Source organism: Jatropha curcas, chromosome 4 (assembly GCF_041381405.1).
Source record: "Jatropha curcas cultivar XTBG-Jc1 chromosome 4, XTBG_Jcur_1.0, whole genome shotgun sequence".
Classification (NCBI taxonomy): Eukaryota; Viridiplantae; Streptophyta; class Magnoliopsida; order Malpighiales; family Euphorbiaceae; genus Jatropha; species Jatropha curcas.
Window position 1 is genome coordinate 18,388,300 of NC_143154.1, and position 26,052 is coordinate 18,414,351.

Genomic DNA, 26,052 nt, shown 5'->3' on the forward strand with positions numbered 1-26,052 from the left:
TAAATCATGAGCAGGTTGCAATCAGGTATGCGTATTTATTACGAATGTTGAGTAATACTTAGATTCTAAGGATTGTTATTTAGAAATGGAATTGAACTGAATTGACTTAATGATAACTAATGGGCTCTTTCTTTGAACTTGATTGAAGAATTGCTAGAATATAGTTATCTGATTCTGAAAATAAAGCATGCTATGAAAGTGGATTTGGATTGCGCTATGATCATATGTCAGACATGTGGATGTCTTCAGGACGAGCGGATGCACTCTACTGACTATGTATCTGAAAGACTTTTAAGTCTACTGTTAAAAGGCTAATCAACAAGTATTAGTTTGACTGTTATCAGACACCGTTTTGTTATAAGTTCTGCTTCTGTTTCTTCCGAGTCACTGTTAAGGCCCAATTATCTGGATTAATGATTAAGAGTATGATAAGTCAATTATAAATTACTGATTAATTGTGGTACAAGTTACCTACAGATTGATGATATATGATTACTTGTGATACAAGTTATTGTATGTTTAAAGTATTGTAAACTGAGCTATAATTTATTGTATTATATTTTCATTTGAAACTAGTTCCGTATTAATAAGTAAGCATGTACGTGCCTTTGGCATAGAATGTGATATCTCTTGTCTGGCCCTGCAGGATCGGAGAAGGGGTGTCACATAAATGAGCTTCAAAATTAATAAAATTTTACAGAGAGCTAGGTTGGGATATTGGCAAGGTTGTGGTAAAAGAAAAAGCCCAGAAGATGAAAGGAAAAGAATTTATAGCTAAGTGAATACAGACTGCTCATTTCATCACTGTGTTTAGGCTATTTGACAATGTAAATGAACTTTAAAATTTATAAAATTTTACAAAGATATAGCAGAAGGTTTTGTTAAAATGGAAAGTCCAAATGATGAGGGAAAATAGAGACATTGATAAAAAGAAAGCAGACTACTCAGTATGAGAAAACTGAAAGTTTTGGTTCTGTAATTAATTTATTTGAATAGGTTAATGAACTCCAAAATTCATGAAATTTAATATGAGAGTGCCCTAAGATGATGAAAATATTGTGTAAAAATTTCAAAGCAAAAGAATTTTGTGAAAATAAAGATATAATCAAAAGAATGCAAGTAGCTCACATGCTAAAAATTCTGGATTTCCTTAACTAAAACTAAAGTTGACCAAACTTAAATATAAATGATTTAACCATGAACATAAGTATAAAATGGATGAACATTAAGCTCAATATGTGTAATTTCTAACCGTAATATTTCAGATTCAAATTTAATGAATAATATTGAAGAACCTTGAATATCCATAAAGCTAGAAACAAAACTAAAAGTGCAATATGTGTTTAAATGTGAATATAGGTAGAGAATTACCATGAAACCGCTTCAAAATTATAAGTGATCGAGAGGAATCAAATTTCAGTGCTCAAGATGAGTTATAGTGTCAAATGCATACCACTATTGATACTTGAAACTATTTGTTAATTGTGATATTGAGATTGTGAATTGTGAAACCTATTTGGCCTCTAGGCCTATTTGATTGTACCAAAGCCATTTGTTTAGTCAATATTATACAATCCCAACTTGGTGGGGGCTATACCATCAGGCTATGTGCATATAGAGATTTATGATTAAAGGGAAAAGTTATTTTTCTAAAGTGAGTAAATGTGTGATAGCACTGGAATATACAAAGTGACATGTTTTCTTCAGTACTATCTATGTGATTATCTGTCATATTTTTGAAATTGTCTTTTTGATACTGATCCGATTACTATGAATACTTTTATATGGACTTATTTCTGTTGATAAGCTATAATTGTACTACCATCCTGTGTTACTATAAATGTTGAACCTTAAGATACTTTTCATTGTACATGCTACCGATATGACACTATAATTTCATTGAGTTGATGACTCACTATCCTGTGTTACTATAAATGTTGAACCTTAAGATACTTTCATTGTACATGCTACCGATATGACACTATAATTTCATTGAGTTGATGACTCACTAAAGCGTCCGTGGTTTCAGGTAGAGGTAATCCAGGTCCATCAGCTTCTTGATTTCCTTCTTCCAATAAGAAGCCTGTGAATAATGTAAATAATTGTTATATATTATAAGTTGTTGATAATATATATGAACTCTAGTTGCTCCGTAATCTTTGTGAATAATATTAGTATTGTATGTATGTAAGCTATAATTTGAACAATATTTTGAGAGTGTAATATATGATTATATAAAGAGTGTGAAAAATTGAATTCAATGATTTTGAGAATTAAGTGAAAGTAAATAAATTAATTGTAGCCCACCTAAGTAATTAATCAAGATAAGTAATGCAATTGTATTGGTTTAGTTGTGGGTTTTACGAGGTGTCCGACGGCCTTAAGCCTACTTGGATAGTAGGACCGTCGCACCATCAATTTTGGGGTGTGACAGTTATTATATTTAATCATTAATTATTAAAAATAAATTAAAAAAAGATAAAACTTAAAATTTTAAAATGCTTAATTATTTATATATTTTTATTTAAAAAATAATTTTAACAAATCAAATTCAATAAATTAATAAAATATATTTTTTAATTGGTCATTATAAAATTATTTTAAAATTTTCAGATTTCCTCAAGGGTACTATCCAAAATCTCATTATTCTTCCAATTCCTCTATTTATATATAGTATAGATAATTTTTATAATATTCGCTCCGTTCCATTTTAATAGTTATAAATATACATTTTACATTGTTTTACTTTAAGTGCTTATTTAGATTTTTGAGATTATATTAATTATATTTTTTTTAACTTTATCCATATTTATTATATATAATTTATATTTATATTTAAAAATAACAATTTAAACATTGTATTATATTTCTTAGAAAATTAATAAATTGTATCATTTTCTTAATCATAATCATCGGAGGGAGTACATTATACGTAAAAAAGATGTACAACGAGCTAGTGATTATGAAAGTAAAGGCTAAATTTTAGCCGTGAGTATTTATCCGACAGCATAAAGGCGGCTAAGCAACCTAGTGACACCTAAATCAATTTTATTGTAAACCCTTATATCTGTTTTTTCTCTCTCTTTATTTTGGCGTGGCCTCAGTCTCTCTCGTCAAACAACGCTTCCTCTTTTTCTCTTCAAAACCTAATCAAATTTCTTCCCAATACTTGCCAATTTCGACCAAGGATACCCATGAGATTTTCGGTCCAAATTTGAGAAAGCGCACGGCATCAACTCCTTCTCTCTATATCGGGTTCTGCTCTCTTAAACTCGTCCGATTCCTGTCGCTCTCCCGGTGAATTTCTCTCTTCGTTTTGTCTACCTTTTGTTTTTTTCTATGTTTGTTTTTGCTGATTTGATTTTAAATTACCTTAAATTATGAATTGATTCAATATTTTCTCACTAATTTGCGATTTTAAAGTTTTGGTTAAACCGATATATGTTCGTTTTCTAAAGAATTTTCTACTGGTTTAATTTCTTCTTTTATTGTATAAAATCTCTGCAATTTCTTTTAACTGGTTCAGTAGCAAAACTGATATTAGTTAAACTCTCTTTGAACCTTAATTTATTCCCTGCGTGTGCTCTTCTATCTTATAATGAAATTCTGGGTTCTTTGTAAAATGAGCTATATTTTGCGCGGTTCCCGAAAGCATCTCTTTGGGCTCTTTTTTTAGTTAATTTTCATAAATTAGTTCTCAAAACTGAAGTGTCGCACCATTATCGTGTAATTATTTTTTTCTTCAGTTTTCTGCTGAAATCTCGAAAATACTGTTTCTGGTTCACAAAGTTAAATTTCTGCTCATGGTTGCGATGATAATTGAAAGCTCCTCTTGCTGATATATCTGTATTTAGCTGATTCTGTTTTGATTATAATTTACAATGTAACCCGTGTTTGCATAAATAATTATCTCAAAGGGAGATGTATCTTTTCCTAGTTCCAACTTAGTTTTGGTTTAATTTTAATGGTAGTTTCCTTTAAAATAAGTAGTATGGTCGTTATTTTCAGTTGTAATTATTCTCTATCTCCATTATTTTTTGCTAGCTGATTTTCTGTGAAATGAGACAAATCTACAAAATTGTGATATGTGGTTCATTGCAGAATTTGATGAGACAATATATACAGTTGATGGGATTTTATTGGTACATTTGATTATAATGAATTGTCCATTATCTCATTATTTCCTAGATGGATAATGCATTCTTACTTTTTTGTACATTGGTGAATTTACTTCTCCTTAGTTTTTTTTTTTTTTTTTTTTTTTTTTTTTTTTTTTTTTTAATTAATTTTGTATATTGGAGAATTTTATACGTTCTTTACATGTTTTGCATAGTTGAATTCTTTAATTGGTAATGTGGTTTTGATGTTTTTATCTATAGCCTGTCTGGTCTATTCTTTTCTTTCTTTTTTTTTTTTTTTTTTTTTTTTTTTTTTTTTTTTTTTTTTTTTTTTTTGATTCACGATTCAATTCATAGGATTTTGTTTTCTTTTTAATTGAAAAGCTATATAAGGAAGAGAAGCCTAATTGAATTGAAAGGAGGTTGAATGAATTTAATGCTTGATTATTTTTAGTTCACTGAATTTGGTTGCTTTATGGAGAGAGATGTAGCAGTAAAATTGAGAAATCCTTGTTAAGTTGATATAAAGAAAACTTATCTTCCATCAGGGATCCAGAGAACTTCCATATGGTCCGCATTTGTTCTCTTTTCATTAATCATTATCAGTTTCCCCATTACAATTAACAGATTGTAAGATTTCTGACCATTTTGAGAGTCAAGAACTGGGAATCAGATAATGTCGAGATCCTTGAAAAATACTAGCTTAAGAGCCTAGTTATGATTATGTGCTGTTTAATGGTTGACAATTTCTTTTTCCCGATTTACCCGTTTAATGCCAGAATTTTTCCCGAAAAAAGATATATGCAGCCATCTAACCTGGTTTGTTTCTTAGGTCTCCTTTATACACAATAGTGTCATAGAGCGATTTAAATGATCGGGAGTATGAACATTGAGTTCAGGAACTTCTGAATATTCGTATGTTCTGAAATTTTTACGTTTGTCCTCTTTTGTAAAAAATATTTGGTAGTTAGTCTATATGTTTGAAAAACTAATGAAATTATTTTGTGGAATACAGAGTTGTGAAAGATGGCATTGAAGTTTCTGAACAAGAAGGGATGGCACACGGGGAGCCTGAGGAACATAGAGAATGTGTGGAAGGCGGAGCAGAAGCATGATGCAGAGCAGAAGAAATTGGAAGAGCTCCGCAAACAGATTCAGGATGAACGCGAGCGCTCAGAGTTTCGCCTTCTTCAGGAACAAGCTGGCCTCGTTCCGTATGTTCCCTTGCAATTCTGTACTATTCTAATGAATTAATTAATTACTGAAAGCCTGGGATATATATATATATTTTTTAATTTCTTTTAATTTGGCACTCGCACAGGAGGCAGGAGAGGTTGGAATTTCTTTATGATTCTGGACTAGCCGTGGGAAAGGGCAGCAGTAGTTCTGGTGCAGGGTCGGGAGTAGCATTCAAGGCGCTCGAGGAAACCATTCCCAATAACAACAACAAGACTGCCGATCCATCATCTTCTGCTTCCACTGGCAAGCAATCGTCTGCCCCTGGAGCCTTATTTGAGGACAAACCTCACTCTGCCAATGATGCTTGGAGGAAACTTCATTCTGATCCTCTGCTTTTGATTCGCCAGAGGGAGCAAGAAGCCCTTGCCCGCATCAAGAACAACCCTGTCCAAATGGCCCTCATTCGCAAATCGGTAGACTTTTCTTTTTCTTTTATTATGGTTGCTTTTTAGCTTACTAGAGAGACATTTTACATGCTTGATTTACTCTCAAAACACATTCCAAACGTTGGGAGCATCTTTTCCATTGTTGAACTCTCACTCCCATAACATCAAGGCCTTCAGCTTGCTTCTAATTATGTCTACCCTTTACTTATTCATTAACTTTACTCTAGTTTTTCTGTTTCCCCATTTGTATTTAATCCAATTACATTAGGAAGCTTTGAATAATTGTTCCTGCCTTATTAAGTTTTGTAATTCAGAATTTTCTGTTAGGTGTATTAGGCTCTGAAATTGCAGAACTTTATTGAAACATAAAAGTGGTAGCGAGTTCATCAATCTATTGGACACCTGTTCCACTGAACATCCTAAGCTCAAACCTCAAGAAGAATGATACTATTAACTATCCAATTTTTTTTTTTTTTTTTTTTGGTTATTCATGATTTAATAATTTGTTTGAATTGGGAGATGATCAAAATTTGATAAGAAATTAGCAGATATTGATGACAAGAATTTTGTGCAAATAATGCGATGAGAAAAATGAATTGTAATCTGTATTGATGATTAATTTTTTGTTTATAACTGATATATGCATTTATATATTTTATTTATTTATTTATTTATTTATAGGTCAAAGCAAATAAAGAGGAAAAGGCTCAGGAAAAAACAGAACGCCGGAAGAAGCACAGTCATGGTAGTGCAAAGCATCACAAGCATTCATCATCCAAAGCAGAATCTGATTCAGAAGATTCTTATGTCAAAAGGGAAAAGAAGCGACAAACTGGCGATCACAGAGGTTCTAAACACGAGGAGCATTATTATAAGGCAGAAGTGATTTCCAACGACAACTCAAGTGGAAGAGAAAGTCGCAGAAGAAGGGACTCAAAATACAGAGAGCGGTCTCCCAGTGGTTTCTCAGATTCAAAAGCTGTAAAAAATGATGGTAACCATGCTGTGAAGAAGTATTCTGACAAGTTGACGGGTGAGAAAAATTCTCTGAGAGACTGGACAAATACTGATGTTGATAGAAAAGAAATGGAACAGAGAAGTTTCATCAATAGAAAGGAAAGGGAACCCAGAAGCTATAGAGAGGCTAGATCTTATGATTCTTCTATGGCGGTTAGCCATGATTCACGCCATAAGTGCTACAATGTTGCTCCTAAACTTTCAGAAGAAGAACGAGCAGCTAAACTACAGGAGATGCAAGAAAATGCTGAGCTGCACGAGGAGCAAAGGTGGAAGCGTTTGAAGAAGGCTGAGGAGGAGGATGCACGTGAAGCTAACCGTGCTAGCATTTCTGGTGGCAGAAACTTTCTGGATGCAACTCAGAGAAGCGTATATGGTACTGAAAAGGGTGGAAGCTTAACCATAGAAGAGAGCGTTCGTCGCCGAACGCATTATTCACAGGGAAGGTTTGAAGTGGGTAGTGGCAATGCTTTTCGGCGGTGATGCTCTTTCATCTTGTTTATTTTTGTTGTAAAATTTCCAGTTCTTTCCTCACTTTTTTCTTTGCGCATGTGCCTATATCATAATAGTGTCTTGCCATCTTGTATAAGCAATTAAATTCCAAGTTAAACTAATTGATGCATACAATTCTTTTCAATTCTTAATGAGTTGACAAGTTTGAGCAGGAGTAGCTTGTGTATTGTATATGTTTATTTACACTATGCTGTCTGACTTGGCTTAATATTTAGTCAAGGTGGAACTCGTTAAGACATTTTGGGGATAAAATTATCAAATGACATTAAATGGTTATCCCTTTCCAGCTTTCCCAACAGGGTTCGTTCCGTTTAGAAGGATGACAGTTAGGGCTATAAATGAGTGAGCTTCGAGTTGTTCTAAGTTTAGTTCATGATGTTCTAATGCGAGCTCGAGCCTATCCGAGATAGATTTTCAATCAGCTTGATAGATTTTACATTGAAGCTCAGATTATGAAAATTCAGCTCAATTGGAGCTTGATAATTTCTAATCAACAATTTTACTCCAGTATTTATAATTACTGAATAATAATAATAATAATAATAATAATAATAATAGTTAAAGTTTAAAAGGACATAAATGTATGCCAAACAATATGAAATTACAACAATGCATATTAAATTAGCCTTCCAAAATAACTTACGCCTCTTAAAATCAAAAAGAACAAAGTTGCATTTTTCCCCTTGTAAAAGGGAAGAGATAAAAAAAAAAAAAAATCAACACTGCTATTAACAAACTAAATATTTTTTTAACCCTATTAACAAACTAACAAAATTACAAAACTATAGTCACATGTAAAGAAATTGAAATTTAGGCGTTGACAAAATTACAACAAACAAACATTTGAATTTATAATAAAAAGCTATTTTTTATTAGAGAGATTTTTTAAAATTACACCAAATTAGAGCTATAACAATATTAATATAATAACATGTTCTTATTCATAGAAAATTGAAAATCATATTTGAGATTGCTTTTCGATCTATCATATCCAGTAGCCATTAAACAAGTATGTAATGCCTTAATATTTCTGTATTGTGAATAGTGATTTACTTGCCAGTAGTACCATCCGAAAGGGAATTGGTGTTTTTCTAATCCGGAAAAATTATTATTCATAACTAATATTTTTGATAATTATTTTGGAGCATGCATATATTATTTTAGTGTGTAGATAATAAATTATGAGTTTATTTGGAGAAATTAGGTAATTAATGAATAATAAATTGGGATATTTTTAGAAATTAGAGAATTGGAGAATCAAGACTACTGAATAATTTTAAAAAGTAATGAGGAGAAAAATACAAATTATGGAAGTTGTTGTAGGGTGTAATTTTAATACTTGGATTTTAATTTGGAGATTAAATCTCAACCCCTCTTGCACAACTTCCTAAGGAAGTAGTTAGTTACCTAAGTACAAAAATGCCACTGAAAAGTTTTATATAACAATTCTCTTTCTTTCTTTACTTTCTTTGTCCTACAGTTTTCTACAGTTTTCTCTCCTTTTATTGGTGCATGGCCGAACCTTCCTTCTTTAACTCAATCATTTTCTTTTCAAATTTTCTACACTTATCACTCAAATTAACTACAAGCAATCAAATCCAAGCCTTTGTCTTTGAAGATTTAAGCTATATCTTGGTGTAGTGACTCGTCGAATTCAAGATGTTGGAGTTGTAGTCTATAAATTCAAGTAAGAATGTGATTTTGGATTTCATTTTAAGAATCCATGCTTTCTTTAATTTATGAGTGATGATTTGGAGCATTTTCATGTTAGAGTTGGGAGAACCATCAAGAGTTGATATGGATAAAGGGAAGCTAGAGCTTTGTTGATTGATTTTTAGCTTTCTATAGCTTAATTAAAAGGTTAGTGCACTATAATCTCTCATCCTTTCTTTTTTTTTTTCTTTTCATTTTTGTCAATTTTCAATTTTAGAGTATTATGATAAAAAATTGGGGACTTTATGCTTAATGCTTGAAATTGTGTGTATTATTGGGTTTAATGTGCTTGTGGCTAGGATTAGAAGCTGTTTTTCAACCCTTTCCATTTTCCATCTGTATCTAATCTCTTCATGAAAGTTGTAGGCCTACTTCTTAGCTTTCTAATCCATCCTCTTATGTCCAATTTGGATACTTATAGCTCAACTTATAATTTAAATACCAAAATTGATTCTGTCATGCCAGCGCACTTGTATATCCGAATTGATTGCCCATTTTGGCTACTAAAACAGCAAGATTATGTCTTGTATCCTTCATAAAAGCTATTGCCAGGTTTCTTAAGACTTCAATGAATTTGGATTTTTTTTTTTAATTTGAGTGCTTGAATTAGTAGAAATTAAATAAACATTGAATTTAGATGTGCTAAATCAAGTTTGAGCTGCTGGTCTGTGTTCTTGATTTTTTTTTTTTTACTGTCTCAGAGATTGATCTAGACTATAGTCCCTTCATACTATTCGTAGCAATTTATCTTATCTTTCTAATGAATTAAGTTGCACTCAGTTTGAAGACCTACAATTCAAGTTATGCGCTAAAAACACAACAAAAGTCAAGTTTACTAAAATTCTGGAAATTTCTTGATGTAGAACATTTATTCATAAAACTCTCAAAATTTTGTCTGATTTATAAACACACCTTAAATGAATTACATATAAAATTTATCAAGCAATACTAAATATAATGAGAGTATAAATATATATGTTTGTACTTATCACATAGGCCATGAAATTTACTTATTTAGCATAATAGTATGCTTATTTGTATTTAAGAGAAGTTATATTTTGAGTATTACCATGTCTTTCAAATGATGGTATGCTCTTATTTCATAATGATTTGTATGTGTGCCAAGTTGATTTGGATAACCTGCTAAGTGTTGAGAAATGATGAATTTCCTATGATTTCAGTCGTAGGGATTTTGGGAAATTGAATGGGAATATGCATGCTTTAAGTATAACTAATTTTCTTTAAGTATAATAAATTATTTGAATGAATTGAATGTGAATTATGAAACTTTTACGGTAAAAATCACATTTATGACTTGTAACTTCCTATAACTTGGAAATGTCAAATCTCTGAGTAATTACTTAAGTATATGCATACTTAGAGTTTAATTATGCTTCTAAGTATATAATTGATGTTTTTGGTGGAATTCCATGAGAAAAGTATGGCTTACATGATGAAAGCCTCTTTTTATACTATTCTTTTCTTAAGACATGAAATTTATGAACTTTGGCAATTTATATAAGACTTTGCATGTTTAGAGCATAACTATGCTTCTAAGGATATAATTAAGGCTTTAGTTGAGTTACATGTAAAAAGGAAGATTTATATGATACAAGTCACATAAATGATATGTACTTTTTCTATGATTTGAAATATGAGAAATTATATATGCTTTATGGTTTTACTTGAATTTGAGTTAATTATAAATTGAGGTTGTTTAAAGTGCTTGGAGATGAGTACTAAGACTTCACACTTGAAAGAGTTGAATTTATTTTAGATTATGATTTTTTAAACTTCTTGATTTTTGAGGAAAAGATGAATTCTCCATATAATGTGTTTTTCACAAAAATTGAGTTTTTGAATACAAGCCTTAATAGGTAACTTTGATTGGTGAATATAGTTGATAAATATATTTATGATTATGGGACTTCATGATGGAATATGGATATGCATATAAAATACGAATCTTCATACCTATGTAGGAAGTTATATGATTTTCAAGGCTCATTTGAGATTTGAGAGTTTCCATGAGTCCTTAAGCATGATTCTTGTATGTAATAAGTGTTAATAAAATCTAATTACCACTTATAAGTTCATGAGTGTTATGATATGCTTTATGAGATTTTCCAACCATATTGGCTATGCTTAAGTTACATGACCTATAAGTAGCTTTCGTAGGACTTGTAGCTTTTCCATGCCTTTATGTATATATGCTTAAGACTTATGACTTAATATGTATGAGTATATGTTATTATATATGAGATTTAGAATAACGTATGAATATGAGGATTATCATAATTGTTTGGATTTAAGGCATATAGAACTTTCTGAGTGTAAATGACTCGAAGGACATATTGAATTGAGATAAATCATGTATAAGTTATGTGTTATCTAAACAAGTAAAGTTTTATAAGTAATCATGTAACTTAAAGAAGGAAAGTAAGTTTTTGGACTCTTAATATACTTGGTGTCAATTAGAGACTTGATTAAGATTGTTTTGATTATAAGCATGCTCGGCATAATAATGCTACTGTGATTATCTGAATATAGCTATGATCATATGCTTGGCACGTGGGTGGCTTTTGTATGAGCAGACACACTATATCTGTTTCTAATCAGCTTTTATAGCCCTCTGATTCTATTTGGCTTTTGTAGCCCTCTAATTCTATTTGGCTTAATAGCGCTATGATTCTATTTGACTTTATAGCCCTTTGATTCTGCTGTATGATCTGCTTCTGATTCTACTAAGTATGTATGAGCCCCCATAAGTTAAAATGAAAGAAAATGATTGAATAAGATAATGCTATATAATAAATGCACTTATAAGTCTATGTGTTATGCTATTGTTATAAGTGTTTAGATTTTGGCTATTTATGTATTAAATACTTTTACAAGTTAATCTCTCATGCTTTTAGTTTATAAGTATGTATTCATGCTTTAAATGATGATATATGACTTGAGTGTGAGAATTTACGATTTAACATGTTAAATATGATTACATGTGAAATATATACTTATGCATGATTAGTACTTTAAATAATTGTATGATTATGAGTATGATTATATGTTATCATCGAAACATTAGATGCTTATGATTATTGAGCACCACTGAGTTTTATACTCGGAAGTGCTGTTTGGAGTCTAGATCCAGCTTCAGAGCCAAAGACTTCATTTGATAGATAAAGTTCGTTTGCTTCCGTTTATGTATTAGATATGGCGTGTAAACTCTAGAAATGGGAGATTGTATTTACTTTAAGAATTTATGTATTAACTTAAGCATTAACAAGAATATATATTATGGTTAGAATTCTTTATGATATCTAAATCATATTATGGATTTAGTTAAGTATGTTGTATAGTTATTATATAAGCCTTATGGATGATCATGAATTGATATTGGAATATCTTGATTAAAGTCGAATATTGGAGTTGGTGGATTGTTGAGGTTAGTTCTGGAAGTGTTTTCTTGTTTCACAGATTTTTAGTTAAGTCCAATATTTAAGGAAAACTCTTGCAGTTTTTCTACAAGATCTCCCAAATCATTTTCTAAGTAAAACCATGGACTTGCTAGACTTGTAAGACTCGAAATGATTTAAATAAGAAAAATTATCCATGTCTTTAGCTAATAAGATTTAAATTTGTATCTTAGATAGGTGCCTCCGACACTGAATGTGGCATCCGCCGACTATTCCTTTGCGATCGGGTGATGAGTGTTACAAAGTAAATCATTATAAGAATATGACAGTCCATACTTAGAGGTGTGTGTATATAACTATACATATATGATAAAGTTCATGCTTTCAATCTATGATATGGCTTATAGCTCTTATTGACTTTGATTAAAACATATATATTCATTTGCAAAATAGAGCTAATGTAAAGTTTTATTTTTAAAGTTATTTTCAGCAAATTTTATCTAGGTTTTCAATTAGTTTTTGTTTATTTTGTTTTATTTCAGTTAATTTACTTATGTTTTTAAATAAAGTTTTCTTGAATCACATTTCATTTGATTATGAGAAATTTTGATAGGAAACCAGCCAAAAACATAGAAAAGAGTGAAGTTAAGCAAAACTTTCAAAGGTTGGCACACCCTGGGCGTGCAATCCAGCACCCCGGTGTAGAATTTAAGGGAAAGCACCATTGAGACTTAGAGGCTAGCACACCCAAGCCGTGCTAATCAGTACGCCCAAGCCGTGCTCATCCGCACGCCCGTGCTACAAGGAGGTGTCGATCCAAGAGCGTGCTTACCCAAGCACGGCCTGTGTTGTAACCACCTTGAGGATTTAGAGGCTAGCACGCCTAGCCCGTGCCAGGGAGCAAGCCCGTGCTAAGGACCAAACTTCATATTAAGCTGAAAACATCAGTTCTACACCATGCCGTTTGCATGGATCTACATGAGATGACTTTTGACCTGCCAATCAAGCATCAATTCTATCAAGCCGCTAGGAGAATCCTAATTTGGAAGAAATACAAAGTCTAACCAGTTTCCTATCTAAAAATGATTTTTTCCTCATTAGAGATTCTTTTTCCTAAACGAAGTTGAAGATGTCCCAAGGAGTCTATATAAAGAGAGATACTAGCTATGTTATTTTCATCTCGGATTCTATTATTCTTTATATAGTTTTCTCTCTCTTTAAGACTTCAAGCACTCAAGATGGTGTAAAGATTCAAGGAAGTGCTCAAGCCAATCGTTACTAGTTTTTGTTTCTAAATCTCCTTTTGTTTATTATTGTTTATGAGATTATTTACAAATTTAATTGAGTTTGATTTATTCACTATGTCGAACTAAATCTCTTTACTAGGGATATGATGTAGCTTAGTTCAACTCCAATTTATAATATTAGATTTGATTTTCTTTATTCAAGGAAAGTTTATTATTGATCTTAATGCTTCCAGGTAGAGTTTCTCCTCTGGATTGATTTATTTGATTAATCGAGAGAAGGTTTTTTGATATAAAGAGGGTAATAAATTTCATGGGAATAACAACTTAATACGAGAGCTAGATGGTTTGACTCGTGAGAGGTTTTTATAAAATTAAAAGCCTTAATTTGTGGATTCCTGAATAATCTTAGAACTTAATGATTTATCTATGTTTGGTTGTGCCATTAAGAGATGGGTAATTCAATTGGGTTAAAATAGCTAATAAAATATCGAGAGAGCTTATTAGTGATTTTAGGGTTATTTCTCCTTCTTGAATAATTAAAATTGATCATCGAACTAATAGCATAAACTAGATAGAAGTAAGTGAAGTCAAAATATCCATAGTATCTTTTAAACCTTGATTTCTTTTCAACAACTTCTTGCTTGATCTCATTCTTCTTGTTTTTACTTTAATTCTTTTATTTTCAAAGACATTCTCTTTATTATCTTTTAAATAATAATAGGTTAACACAATTTTGGTACTTGGTATACAATCTTTGTAGAACGACTCTACTCACTTTTTATTACTTGTTTGCGATTTCGTATACTTGCAAAAAAGCCTATCAAGTTTTTGGCGTCGTTGCTAGGGATTGGCGTTACCAATAACAATACCAATTAACCTATTATTAATTTAAACATTTATTTTTTGCTGTATTAATTTTTCTTTTATAAGAAACTTCAGGTGTTTTATGCAAAGAAGATCTCGTAGCATTGGACCTTTGATTTTTGATCTAGAAATTGAAAGGACTTACTGAAGAAACAACGCTGCAAGAAGAGGTCGGGAACAAAGAAGACAATCCACCATTGCAGAACCAGTAGATGTAGTGGATCCACTAAATCCGCTCGCTCAAAGGGCTCAACCTCCTGTTTGCACCTTGCGAGATTACACAACTCCTCTTAATGGGCCACTTTAAGTATCACCAAGCCTAGGGTGGAAGCTAACAACATTGAATTCAAACATGCAATTATTCAAATGCTATCCACCTCAATTCAATATGGAGATTTGCCTAATGAAGATCCTAATGCCCACATCAAGAATTTCCTAGAGATTTGTGATACATTTAAGAAAAGGAGTTTTTGAAGATGCCATAAAGTTGAGACTATTCCCTTTCACTCTAATGGATAAAGCATGATCTTGGTTGCAATCATGCCTTGCTGGAAGTTTCACTACATGGGAAGAACCCAAAAATTTTTGGTGAAATTCTTTCCATCTTCAAAGACCACAAAGCTTCGCAATGAGATAATGACTTTTGCCCACCATGATCAACAGAGTTTGTATAAAGCTTGGGAGAGATTCAAAGACCTATTGAGGAAGTGCCCACATCATAGCCTACCTAAGTGGTTACAGGTACAAACTTTTTATAATCCATTGTCTCTTAATATAAAAATTATTTTAGATGCAGTTGCTGGTGGATCTTTTGAAAGAAAGGGGATTGATGAAGCCCATGAGTTGATAGAAGAGATGGCAAGCAATAGCCATTACTAGAACACCTCTGAAAGGAATAAGCCTGTAGGAGTTTCTGAGATTGATGCCATTACCGCACTTAATGCCAAAGTGGACAATATGGTAAGGAAGTTGGATTTGTTGACTACTACAATATGGTAAGGAAGTTGGATTTGTTGACTACTAACTCTATTAATTCTATTGTGCAAGCATGTTACAAGTGTAATGGGCAACATGGAATTGGGGAATGCATGTTGGATACTCTAAATCCTCAAACTTTGGAGCAAGTCAACTATGTGATGAATCAAGGAAGGAAGAATTACCCATATTCAAATTCTTATGATAACAGGTTGAGGAATCATCCTAATCTTTCTTATGGGAATCCAAACAACGCCTTGAATGCACCACCAGGTTTTCCTCCTCAAGAGAAGAAGTCTCATGATGCTCTTCTTACTGGTCTCTCTAAATCTCACATGGATTTCATGAATGAAACTCGGGAAAATCATAAAGTCTAACAAGTTGCGATAAGGAACTTAGAGATTCAATTAGGGCAGTTTGCTAACATGATGGCCTCAAGACCTCAAGGTACGTTACCTAGTAAGAGTGAGAAAAATCCCAAAAGAATAGGTACAAGCTATCACTTTGAGGAATGGCAAACAATTGGAGGATCACTTTGAGGAATGGCAAACAATTGGAGGATCCAACCAGGAAGGAAGAAGAAGAGAAAGAACATAAAAATATCCTCATTATTGATCTTGAAGAGAAAGAGGAAGTAAAGCCCTATGTTCCACCTATTCATTTTCCACAAAGACTCAAACAATCATATGATGATAAGAGTTTCCTCAAATTTCTTGATGTTATCAAGAAGCTGAAAATAAACAACCCTTTGCTGAAGCCCTTGCTCAAATGCCTAGCTATGCAAAATTCTTAAAGGAAATTCTAAGCAAGAAGAGGAAGATTGATGATCAAGGAACGATAATGTTAATAGAGGAGTGTAGTGCGATCATTCAAAATAAATTGCCTTCAAAGTTAAAAGATCCAAGAAGTTTTTCTATCCCTTGTAATATTGGAAATCTTGATTTTGAAAAAGCTTTAGTTAATTTAGGTGTAAGCATTAACCTTATGTCTTATGAAGTTTTCAAGATGCTAGGGATGGGAGAGTTGAAACCAACAAGGATGTCTCTACAATTGGCGGATCGATCAATCAAATATCTAAGGGGAATTATAGAAGACGTGCTCGTCAAGGTAGGTAAATTTATTTTTCCTGTTGATTTTATTATCCTTGACATTGATGAAGATAAAGAAGGACCCATAATCCTTGGTTGACCTTTTCTTGCAACTGTAAGAGCTTTGATTGACATCTATGAGGGTAAGTTAACTTTAAAATTAGGTCAAGAGAAAATTGTTTTTGATGCTCTTAATTCCTGTAAGCTTCCTATGGATTACAATGATTGGTTTTAGAATTGATATTGTTGATGATTGTGTAAAAGACACCTTGCATGTTAAAGATAAATTGACCATTGATAAAGGTGACATTAACATTAATGTTCAAAGCATCAAAAGTGAGGAACAGACTGAACCCCCAAAGCAAGAATTGAAACAACTTCCATCTCATTTAAAGTATGCATTTTTAGGTGAGAACAATTCTTTTTTGTTATTATTTCTTCTCACTTATCACCTGATCAAGAGAAAAGGTTATTGCAGGTTCTAGGAAAGCATAAGAAAGCTTTAGGGTGGTCGATTTCAGATTTAAAGGGGATCAATCCAAGTGTGTGCATGTACAAGATTTTGATGGAAGAAGACTACAAGCCTACAACTAAGGATCAAAGGAGATTAAATCCAAATATAAAGGAAGTAGTCAAAGCTAAAATCATTAAGCTTTTGGATGTTGGCATTATCTATCCAATCTCGGCTAGTAGTTGGATAAGCCTCGTCAAACTGTTCCGAAGAAAGGAGGTATGATAATTATTTCTAACAAAAATAATGAGTTGATTCCTACTAGAATTGTCACAGGTTGATGTGTGTGTATTGATTATCGAAAGTTGAACAAAACGATACGTAAAGATCACTTCCCTTTACCTTTTATTGATTAAATGTTTGAAAGACTTGCATGATATACTTACTACTGTTTTCTAGATTGTTATTCAAGGTATTCTCAAATAACCATAGCTCCCGAGGATCAAAAGAAGACTACTTTCACTTGACCTTATGGTACTTTTGCTTATAAGAGAATATCTTTTGGGTTGTGTAATGCACCTGCGACTTTTCAAAGGTGTATGATGTCCATATTTTCTAACATGGTTGAAAAATTCATTGAAGTGACGACACTAACCTTGTTTTGAATTAGGAAAAAAGTCATTTTATGGTTAGTGAATGTATTGTTTTAGGGCATAAAGTCTTAGAAAAGGGGATTGAAGTGGACAAAGCCAACATAGAGGTAATTGAAAAGCTATCACCTCCAAATTCAGTGAAGGGGTTGAGGAGTTTTCTTGGTCATGCAAGTTTGTATAGGAGATTTATCAAGTATGTCTCAAAAATTACAAAACCTCTTTATAATTTATTGGTTAAAGATGGTCCTTTTGATTTTAACAAAGATTGTTTGAATACTTTTAATAGATTGAAGAAGGAATTGATTTCAGCTCCTTTCATTGCTACACCAGATTGGAACCTTCCTTTTACACTAATGTGTGATGCTAGTGATCATGCTATAGGAGTTGTTCTTAGGCGAAGAAAAGAAAAGAGGTTGCATGTCATTTATTATGCTAGTCGTACATTGAATGATGCGCAGTTAAATTATACCACCACTGAAAAGGAGCTTCTTGCTATGATAACCTTGTTGAATGGAATTCAAGTTCCAATGAGACTGATTCTTAGATTGGTGATCCAAGGTTGAGATAAGTAAGGCATTGCGTCATTTTCACGTTTTCAGATTTCCAACAATTTCATGTTGAAATAGGGCCCGGGAAGCATCACGGGTGCGTTCGCTTTGCTCCTTAGTGCACTGCCTCAATTTGCATGCCACCCGGCCTGATTTCGCGAAAAATGGGTAGGCTAATTTTTAGGGCCCATCAGTGGTGTTTGCCACCTAGGCCTTAAAAATTAGGATTTTCATTTCTCATTTGCCTATAAATACCCCACATTTCATAGGGTTTGTGATTGTAGCTTTTATTGGTGATTGAGAAAAGCCATTTTCCTAAATAAACTTGAGAAATTAGGTTAGAAATAAGTTTTATGTCACAAATCTTTAAGTTTATCATCATTAATCAAAATTATCACTAATCATTCCATGTTATGTAACGCTCCAAAATTTTCGAATCTTAAAATGATATTATTTTATCGGGTCATGAATGGTGCTAGAGAGAGGGGGATAATATTTGATTTAGATCCGAGGAAGATATTGAGTATAATTAACCATGAAGGGATAGTGATTTACTGGTCTGTGAATAGTACGACCGGTCTGTGAATAGTACTACCGGTCTGGGAGTCGGTATTATTTTGGTCCGAAAAAATTACTATATATGGTTTATATTTTCTTTAATATTTTTGGAGTATGTATACATGATTTTAATGGGTAGAAAGTGAGTAATGAATATTTTTGGAGAATTTAGATGATTAATGAATAGTGAATTATGATGCTTTATGTAATTAAGAATTATGGAGTTTAATTGGGAGTATTTTGTATTCACATGTTTGGCGAGCTCAGCTTTTAAAGGGCAATTCTTACAGTATTTCTGTAGGATTTTTCCCAATCTATTTTTCAAAAAAAAAAAAAAAAGAGATGAAAACGAAATGAAATGATTATCTAATAAAAAAAAAAACATATTACTTGCTAAACTTGTGAATACTTAATTACTTCTAATTCATAATCTTATTTTATGATTTGTATGTTAAGTTAAGACGGTGTCTCCGGCACCGAATGTGGCATCCGTCGTCGGGTCTCACGGGACTGGGCGGAGGGTGTTACATGTTAAATCTCTAACAAATCACAAAATAATTAATCAATTCGAATTTCCTTTTTAAGTTTTATGATTCTCTCCACCAAAGCTAATATCTGAGAGCTTTAATGTGTTTCCCTTCTCTTTTTCTTTGTTTTGGTGGCTTAATCCACCTATTGAAGCCTAAATGTGAGGGAAACCCGTGATCATTCAAAAGTAGTTTGATTCCCTAGAAGTGGCGCATGCCGTACATAGTGGCCCATGCCACTTCCTCTCAACCAACAAGTTTAAAGGCTTGTGAACACTCTACTCTAGCTCTAGAGCATGCCACAAGAGTAATGGCACATGCCATTACATGTGACGCACATGGTTCCTCTCCAGAATACCATGTATCATGTTCTTCATGCTTAAACTCAATTCTATCGGTCCTGTTGGGTCTAGCATCAGCCTTAAGGCTTAGATGATGTTCTAGAATCAAAAGAATCACTTAAATCAATAGGAAACATGAATTTTGATTGTGATGGTCGTATTTGTTACCTTCAAGGGAAGAACATCAAAGGCTTGAATCATAATTCTTGTCAACTTTTAGTTTAATCTAATTTACATTCTGTCAATTTACATTTACAGTTCTTTACTTTTCATTCCTACAATTTATTTATCTATAATGCCTTTATGTTTTTATCTTTATTGCTCTTATGCTTCATTTATGCTTTCATTTCCTTTTATGCTTTATTTATGCTTTCATTTCCTCCATTATGCTTTAACCTTTACTTTTCATTATTCTTATTATTGATTATTTGCTCAATATTGTTATTATTGCTGTGGTGTGAGGCCCCGACACGAGCGCCTAGTCTAATATGCCAAAAAATGAAATTGGAATGCTCATATTGTACTTGGATTCATGGTGTGAGAGCCTATTTAATTTGATTGCTTTTATTGAAAAGGAGTCGCCACTTACATTTTCTATTTTTGAGGGAAAAATCTAAAGAAAACCCTAATTTTGACTCTGGGAGTTGGTCTAAATGAATAAAATGCACTAATCATTGAAACCAAAGAAGGATTTGGTACTAGGTTTTCCATTTAAAACAATCAAATAATTGGCCTAAATGTTAATGCTTTGTTGAGTGAAAACAATTTAAGATGGATAAATGCATGACAATCATAAGAAAGCGGTAAAGAAAGCAATTGAAGAAATCAGTAAATAAAGCAATAAAGAACAAATGGGAGTGCCATTTCTAGCCTCGTTTAGAGGATTCTAGAATGGTAAGACATCCCCCATTTAAACAATGGAATTTTAAAGGAAATAGTTAAATGAATAGAACTAACATAAATCAATAAGAATCATCGAGTAGGTAAATGAATTTTTGATTAAAAGAAATTGCTTGATCCATAGTAATTATGCATATATGGTTAGAAAGAGTTTGGAGAGAATTGAGTTATTGTGCAATATTTGAACACAAATTCTTTTTTATCTACTGGTAGAAAGACATATAAATATCATTGGTTGGTGGGCAAAACGTTTTCATTTTAGGAGCATTAATGTCTTCCTGAGCATATTTAATTGGAGCTAAAATAATAGTTTACACTAATCACTCAGCTATTGAATATTTGTTAGAAAAGAAAGATGCAAAGCCTAGACTAATTTGTTGGGTTCTCTTTTACCAGAATTTGACTTGGAGATTCATGATAAGAAAGGAACTGAGAACCTTGTTGTTGATCACTTGTCTAGGCTTGAGTTGGGGAAGAAAGGCAAGAAGAGATGCAAATTAATGAAGATTTTCCCCATGAACATCTTCTTCTTCTAGCAAATATGCAGGCTCCATGGTATGCAGATATAGTTAACTATCTTGCTTGCAAAATCACTCCTCCCAATCTTTCCTATCAACAAAAGAAAAAGTTCTTTCATGATCTTAATTATTATTATTGGGAGGAGCCTTTCTTGTTTAAGTATTATAGTGACCAAATGTTTAGAGGATGTGTGTCGAAAGTAGAGATGGAGAGTGTTCTTCATTTTTTTCATTCAATAGAGTGTGGAGGACACTTTGGAGGAAATAAGATAGTGGCACATTTTCTAGAAAGCGGTTTGTATTGGCCTAAGTTATTTAAAGATGCTTTTAATTTTGTTCATCTTTGTGATTATTGTCAAAGGTTAGGGAATACCTCCAAGCGGCATGAGATGCCATCGAACAACATTCTTGAAGTGGAAATCTTCGATGTTTGGGGTTTGGACTTCATGGGACCTTTTCCTTCTTCTTATTCTAACCAATACATCTTTAGTGGCAATGGACTACGTCTCTAAATGGGCGAAAGCTATAGCTCTTCCTAACAATGATGCCAAGAGTGTGATTAATTTCATTAACAAATATATTTTCACTCGTCATGGTACGCCTAAGGCAATAATCACAGATGGAGGTAAGCATTTTTGCAATAAGTATGTAGATTCTCTTATTTCAAAATATGGTGTCATTCATCGTATAGGTACCCCATACCATCCACAAACAAGTGGGCAAGTTGAGGTAACAAATCAAGAAATTAAAAAGATATTGGAGACTACAGTTGGGCATTCATGAAAAGATTGGTCTAAGAAGCTTGATGATGCACTTTGGGCTTATAGGACTGCATTCAAAACTCCAATTGGTATGTCTCCATATCAAATGGTTTATGGTAAGGCTTTTCATTTACCTGTAGAATTGGAACACAAAGCATATGGGGCAATCAAGTTTCTCAACTTTAATGCCAAACAAGTGGGTGAAAGAAGACTGCTACACCTCAATATGATGGATGAAATGAGGCTTCATGCTTATGAGAGTGCCAGAATATACAAGGATAGAACAAAGCAATGGCATGACAAGAAGATCATCAAAAGGAATTTACGAGTTGGACAAAAGGTGTTGCTTTATAACTTAAAGCTCTGCCTTTTTCCAGGTAAGTTATGCTCACGTTGGACTAGCCCTTTCATAATGAAGGAAATATTTCCTCATGGAGCTTTTGAATTGGTAAAAGGCAATGAGAGCTTTAATGTCAATGCTTAAAGGTTGAGAATTTACGATGAAGAGCTCTTTGGCCTTATCTTAAAGGGGTCCAGTGGGTCGCGCTTAACGATGTTAAACAAAAGCGCTTATGGGAGACAACCCATGTTTTTTTTCTTTAAACTTTCTTATTTTCATTATTTTGTTATTTCTTTTTATCATTCTTCCAAAATTTTAATCATTCTTGTTCTTTTATTATTCGTACAATCTTGTTCAGATGAATTGGAGTTCAAAAAGAGCTTAAACGCTAATTGGAAAAAGCTGAGGTTTAGGCTCTAACACGCCTTGAGCATGCTACATAGTACTCCTATGCTGTCTGAGGGAAGAAAATTCTTCCAGAGTCAGCTTCTAGCACGCTCTAGCCATGCTAATCAGCACATCTATATTAGGTAAGAATAATTTTTCCCTTGCAGGTTCAGAGTCTAGCACGCACCAGTTGTGCTAATCAGCATGCCCGTGCTTCAAGAGGATGTCGATCAAAGGGCTTGTTCACCTAAGCACGGCCCGTACCATTATTGAAAAGCAAGGTTCAGAGCCTAGCACGCCCTAGCTGTCCCATCTAGCACACCGGTGCTAGGATTAGACCCCATTTTTTAAAAATTACGTGCTTTGACTATTTGATTACTGGGAAAACTCTAAGCCTCTCTTCCATTTAAACCCTAACCCTCTCTCTCTCTCTCTCTCTCTCTCTCTCTCTCAATCAGCGCTCCCCATTCTCTCAAGTCCCCTTAACTTCCCTTTTCTTTTTTCTCTTTTCTCCACAACCTCTTCTGCTTCAACAATCTCTTGCCACCATGCCTCCACGCTACAAGAGAAGGAAATTTGCCGCTTCAGTGGTAGCAAGAGTCTGACCCACGTCCCCCACTCCAGCGCCTCCTCCTCCTCCACCAACAACACGGTCTTTAAGAGGAATGGGAACTGCTCCACCACCTCCTACTACTCCTTCTCCACCACCTTTTCCTCTTACCACACCGGATCGAAAAGAAAGGTAGGAAAAATTCTCATTAAGGCCTATTCTTCCAAATTGCTTCATTGATGAGAATGCTCTAGCACAAGTAGGCCTTAGAGATACAGTTTTAGAACAATTAAAAAGAATTGGGAGGGAGAGATTCATTGCCATGAAGGATTTTATTTATGCACCACTTACATTAGAATTTTTAAGCTCTTATTTGAGTGATATCTTTTTGTTGCATGAAAATTATCCAAATAAAATCAAGTTTAGACTTTTTGTCAAGAATTATACATTGTCATTAGATGAGGTTAGCCATATCTTTGGGTTTCCTACAAAGGGTGCCTAAAAGACTATCCCTAAGGATTTTAGAGCCGACAGTAAATAGATTACCTTAATCGAACTGAGTGGTTATAATGCTAGGTACTCTTGTGAACCCCTCCCCCGAGAACACAGGCATATGAATGCATATGACTAAGGGTAGAAATGCACGTGAATGTATGAGTCGCCACCTTGTTTAATTATTTTAGGGTAAACTAGGAAAAAACCCTAAGTGACTCCAATTCTTAATTAACCTAATTGCTAGATTAACTATCCCAATGTTTAAGGCACGATCTACGAACCCGAGATGGATCCCGAGACCATGTCATGCTGATGAACTAACCGATGAATGAAATGCTTTGCAGGGTGAATGAAGTAATTGGACCAATTGAAATGTTTATGTGATTTCGACTTGCCGCCCGGGGTTAAATCCCGAACGTGCCTACGTACTTCCGTTTGAATGGAAGATCAAAGTCAACGTAGTTCGATAGGCCTTTTTAAAAGGGCTTTGAATGGGTATGCTTTATGCTTGAGTGTGTGTATGCTTCGTGCATTTTGTTTAGGCATTTTGCCAAAAAGGTTGATTGATTTGTTGAGGCGTTTGTTGCCAAAAGGAAGTGTTTGATTGGGCTTATTGTTGCCAAAAAGAAGTGTTTGATTGGGCTTATTGTTGCCAAAATTGATTGATTTACGACAATTTATTTGCCAAAAGATTGATTAATTCAAGGCGTCTTGCCAAAAATTGATGTGTAATTTAGGCAATTTGTTGCCAAAATGATTGATTAAACTGTAGGCAATTTGTTGCCGAAAACGTGATTGATTAAGGCTTCTAGCCACAATTATTGATTAATTGGACTTAAGCCTGACTGTTTGAAATAAAGGCAATTAAACCGTAGTTATTAATTAACTAGACTTTTTAGCCAATATTGTCGGATTTAGCATTAATACCACGATTATTAATTAACCGGGTATTTAAGCTTAATCATATTTGATTGAGGCAGTTTATTTGCCTAATTGATGACATGAATGCGTTTATGCAATTGTAGAGTTATTAGGAGTAGAAGAGAAATATGCATGAAGTGCTAAAATTAAATGAGCAGAGTTTTATTTATTTACCTCAGTTAACCGGCGACCGCTTCTTAGCTTCAGCTTGAAAAACTCCGGATTAAGCTCCTCGTTTGGGGAATATTAATTTAGAATTAATTTAATTTAAGTGGCCAAATATCAAAGTAAGAAAGCAATAAAAGCTAAATTAAAAATGCAGAAAAGCAGTAAAAGAATCGCAAGGAGCGTAGGGGAAAAGGAGCGTCCGTCAACACAGACTAAGTGAGTTGAAATGAAGACATCGGGGCCAATTTATAGGCAAAAAATGGACTGTTGGGTGGCCTGGGCCGCCGGGTCCGGCGAGCAAAAGCCGCCGTGTCCGGCGGCCCGAGCCACCGAGGCCGGCGGTTTTGCTGATTTTTCGTTCTGGAGGCTTTTTCGAGAGTTTCGGACCTCCAAAAAATATTTTGGGACTAGTTCCGCGATCCTCGCGACGTCCCGGACGTTTTAAGTACCATATTGGCATACTTTCGGTAAATTTCCAAAATGGCCTCCGGTCCGGCCGGACTATTTGCAGTCCGGGAAAACTGGCTTTTTGAGCCTCAAAATTTGAGTATTCACAGTTGCCCCCCACTGGCTATCATAAAAATGATTTATGAGAGCCAGTGGCTGTCTGAAGGAGCAAATTTTGAGGATGGGCAGAGGAGGAAACCCCGCCGTTGGTTTTTTTTTTCTTTGAAATAAAATGATCAAATGCATGGATTTATGTTTGCAACTTAAAGATGTTTTTGCCTCCTAATGAGGGCTTGAAAAGAGATTTTGCCTCTTAATGAGGACTTGAAAAGAGATTTTGCCTCTTAATGAGGGCTTGAAAAGAGATTTTGCCTCTTAGAGGTCTTGAAAAGATGTTTTGCCTCTTAATGAGGGCTTGAAAAGATGTTTTGCCTCTTAATGAGGACTTGAAAAGAGATTTTGCCTCTTAGAGGATTTGAAAAGATGTTTTGCCTCTTAATGAGGGCTTGAAAAGATGTTTTGCCTCTTAATGAGGGCTTGAAAAGAGATTTGTTTTATTTTTGTTTTTTTTTTCTTTGAGAACCAAGGGTCCACCTAAAGCCGAAATGATCAAATGGCTTGGTTTTGGATGAAAAAAAAGGTTGGCTATTGGTTAGGGTTTCACCCTAGGTTTTATGTAAAAAAAAAAGGTTAACCATTAACTGGATTCTACCCTGGGTTTGTGTAAAAGATATTGACGATGGTTGGGCTTCACCCTGGGTTGTGTACGATTTTTTTTTTTATAACATTTGCCCCTGAATCCGACTTGGAGGATTTTGCCCCCTGCTTGAGAGAATTGATGCCCTTATTAGCTGAAATAGAATTTCTTCTTAATGAAAGACTAAAAAATCCGTGATTACTTCTGTGATGGG

At 33.6% G+C, this 26,052-nt stretch overlaps 1 protein-coding gene and 1 non-coding gene across 3 annotated transcripts; one reads left to right on the top strand and one right to left on the bottom strand.

The window, feature by feature from the left end:
• The first annotated feature begins 3,092 nt into the window (after nucleotides 1-3,092).
• On the top strand, nucleotides 3,093-7,397 carry LOC105642432 (uncharacterized). 2 transcript variants are annotated; one of them, XM_012227252.4, is made up of 5 exons: nucleotides 3,093-3,297; nucleotides 4,951-5,033; nucleotides 5,134-5,332; nucleotides 5,440-5,770; nucleotides 6,425-7,397. In XM_012227252.4, the coding sequence occupies exons 3-5, from the start codon at nucleotides 5,145-5,147 to the stop codon at nucleotides 7,241-7,243; spliced, it is 1,338 nt and encodes a 445-aa protein (XP_012082642.1). In that variant the 5' UTR covers nucleotides 3,093-3,297; nucleotides 4,951-5,033; nucleotides 5,134-5,144; the 3' UTR covers nucleotides 7,244-7,397. The 2 variants fall into 2 exon arrangements, with proteins under 2 accessions (XP_012082642.1, XP_012082641.1); XM_012227251.4 differs by lacking the exon at nucleotides 4,951-5,033 and having other exon boundaries at nucleotides 3,098-3,297.
• A 7,734-nt stretch (nucleotides 7,398-15,131) lies between these two features.
• On the bottom strand, nucleotides 15,132-15,238 carry LOC119371185 (small nucleolar RNA R71). The gene has a single exon (XR_005178749.1). It is a non-coding gene; the product is annotated as a small nucleolar RNA R71 (small nucleolar RNA).
• Nucleotides 15,239-26,052: the final 10,814 nt, after the last annotated feature.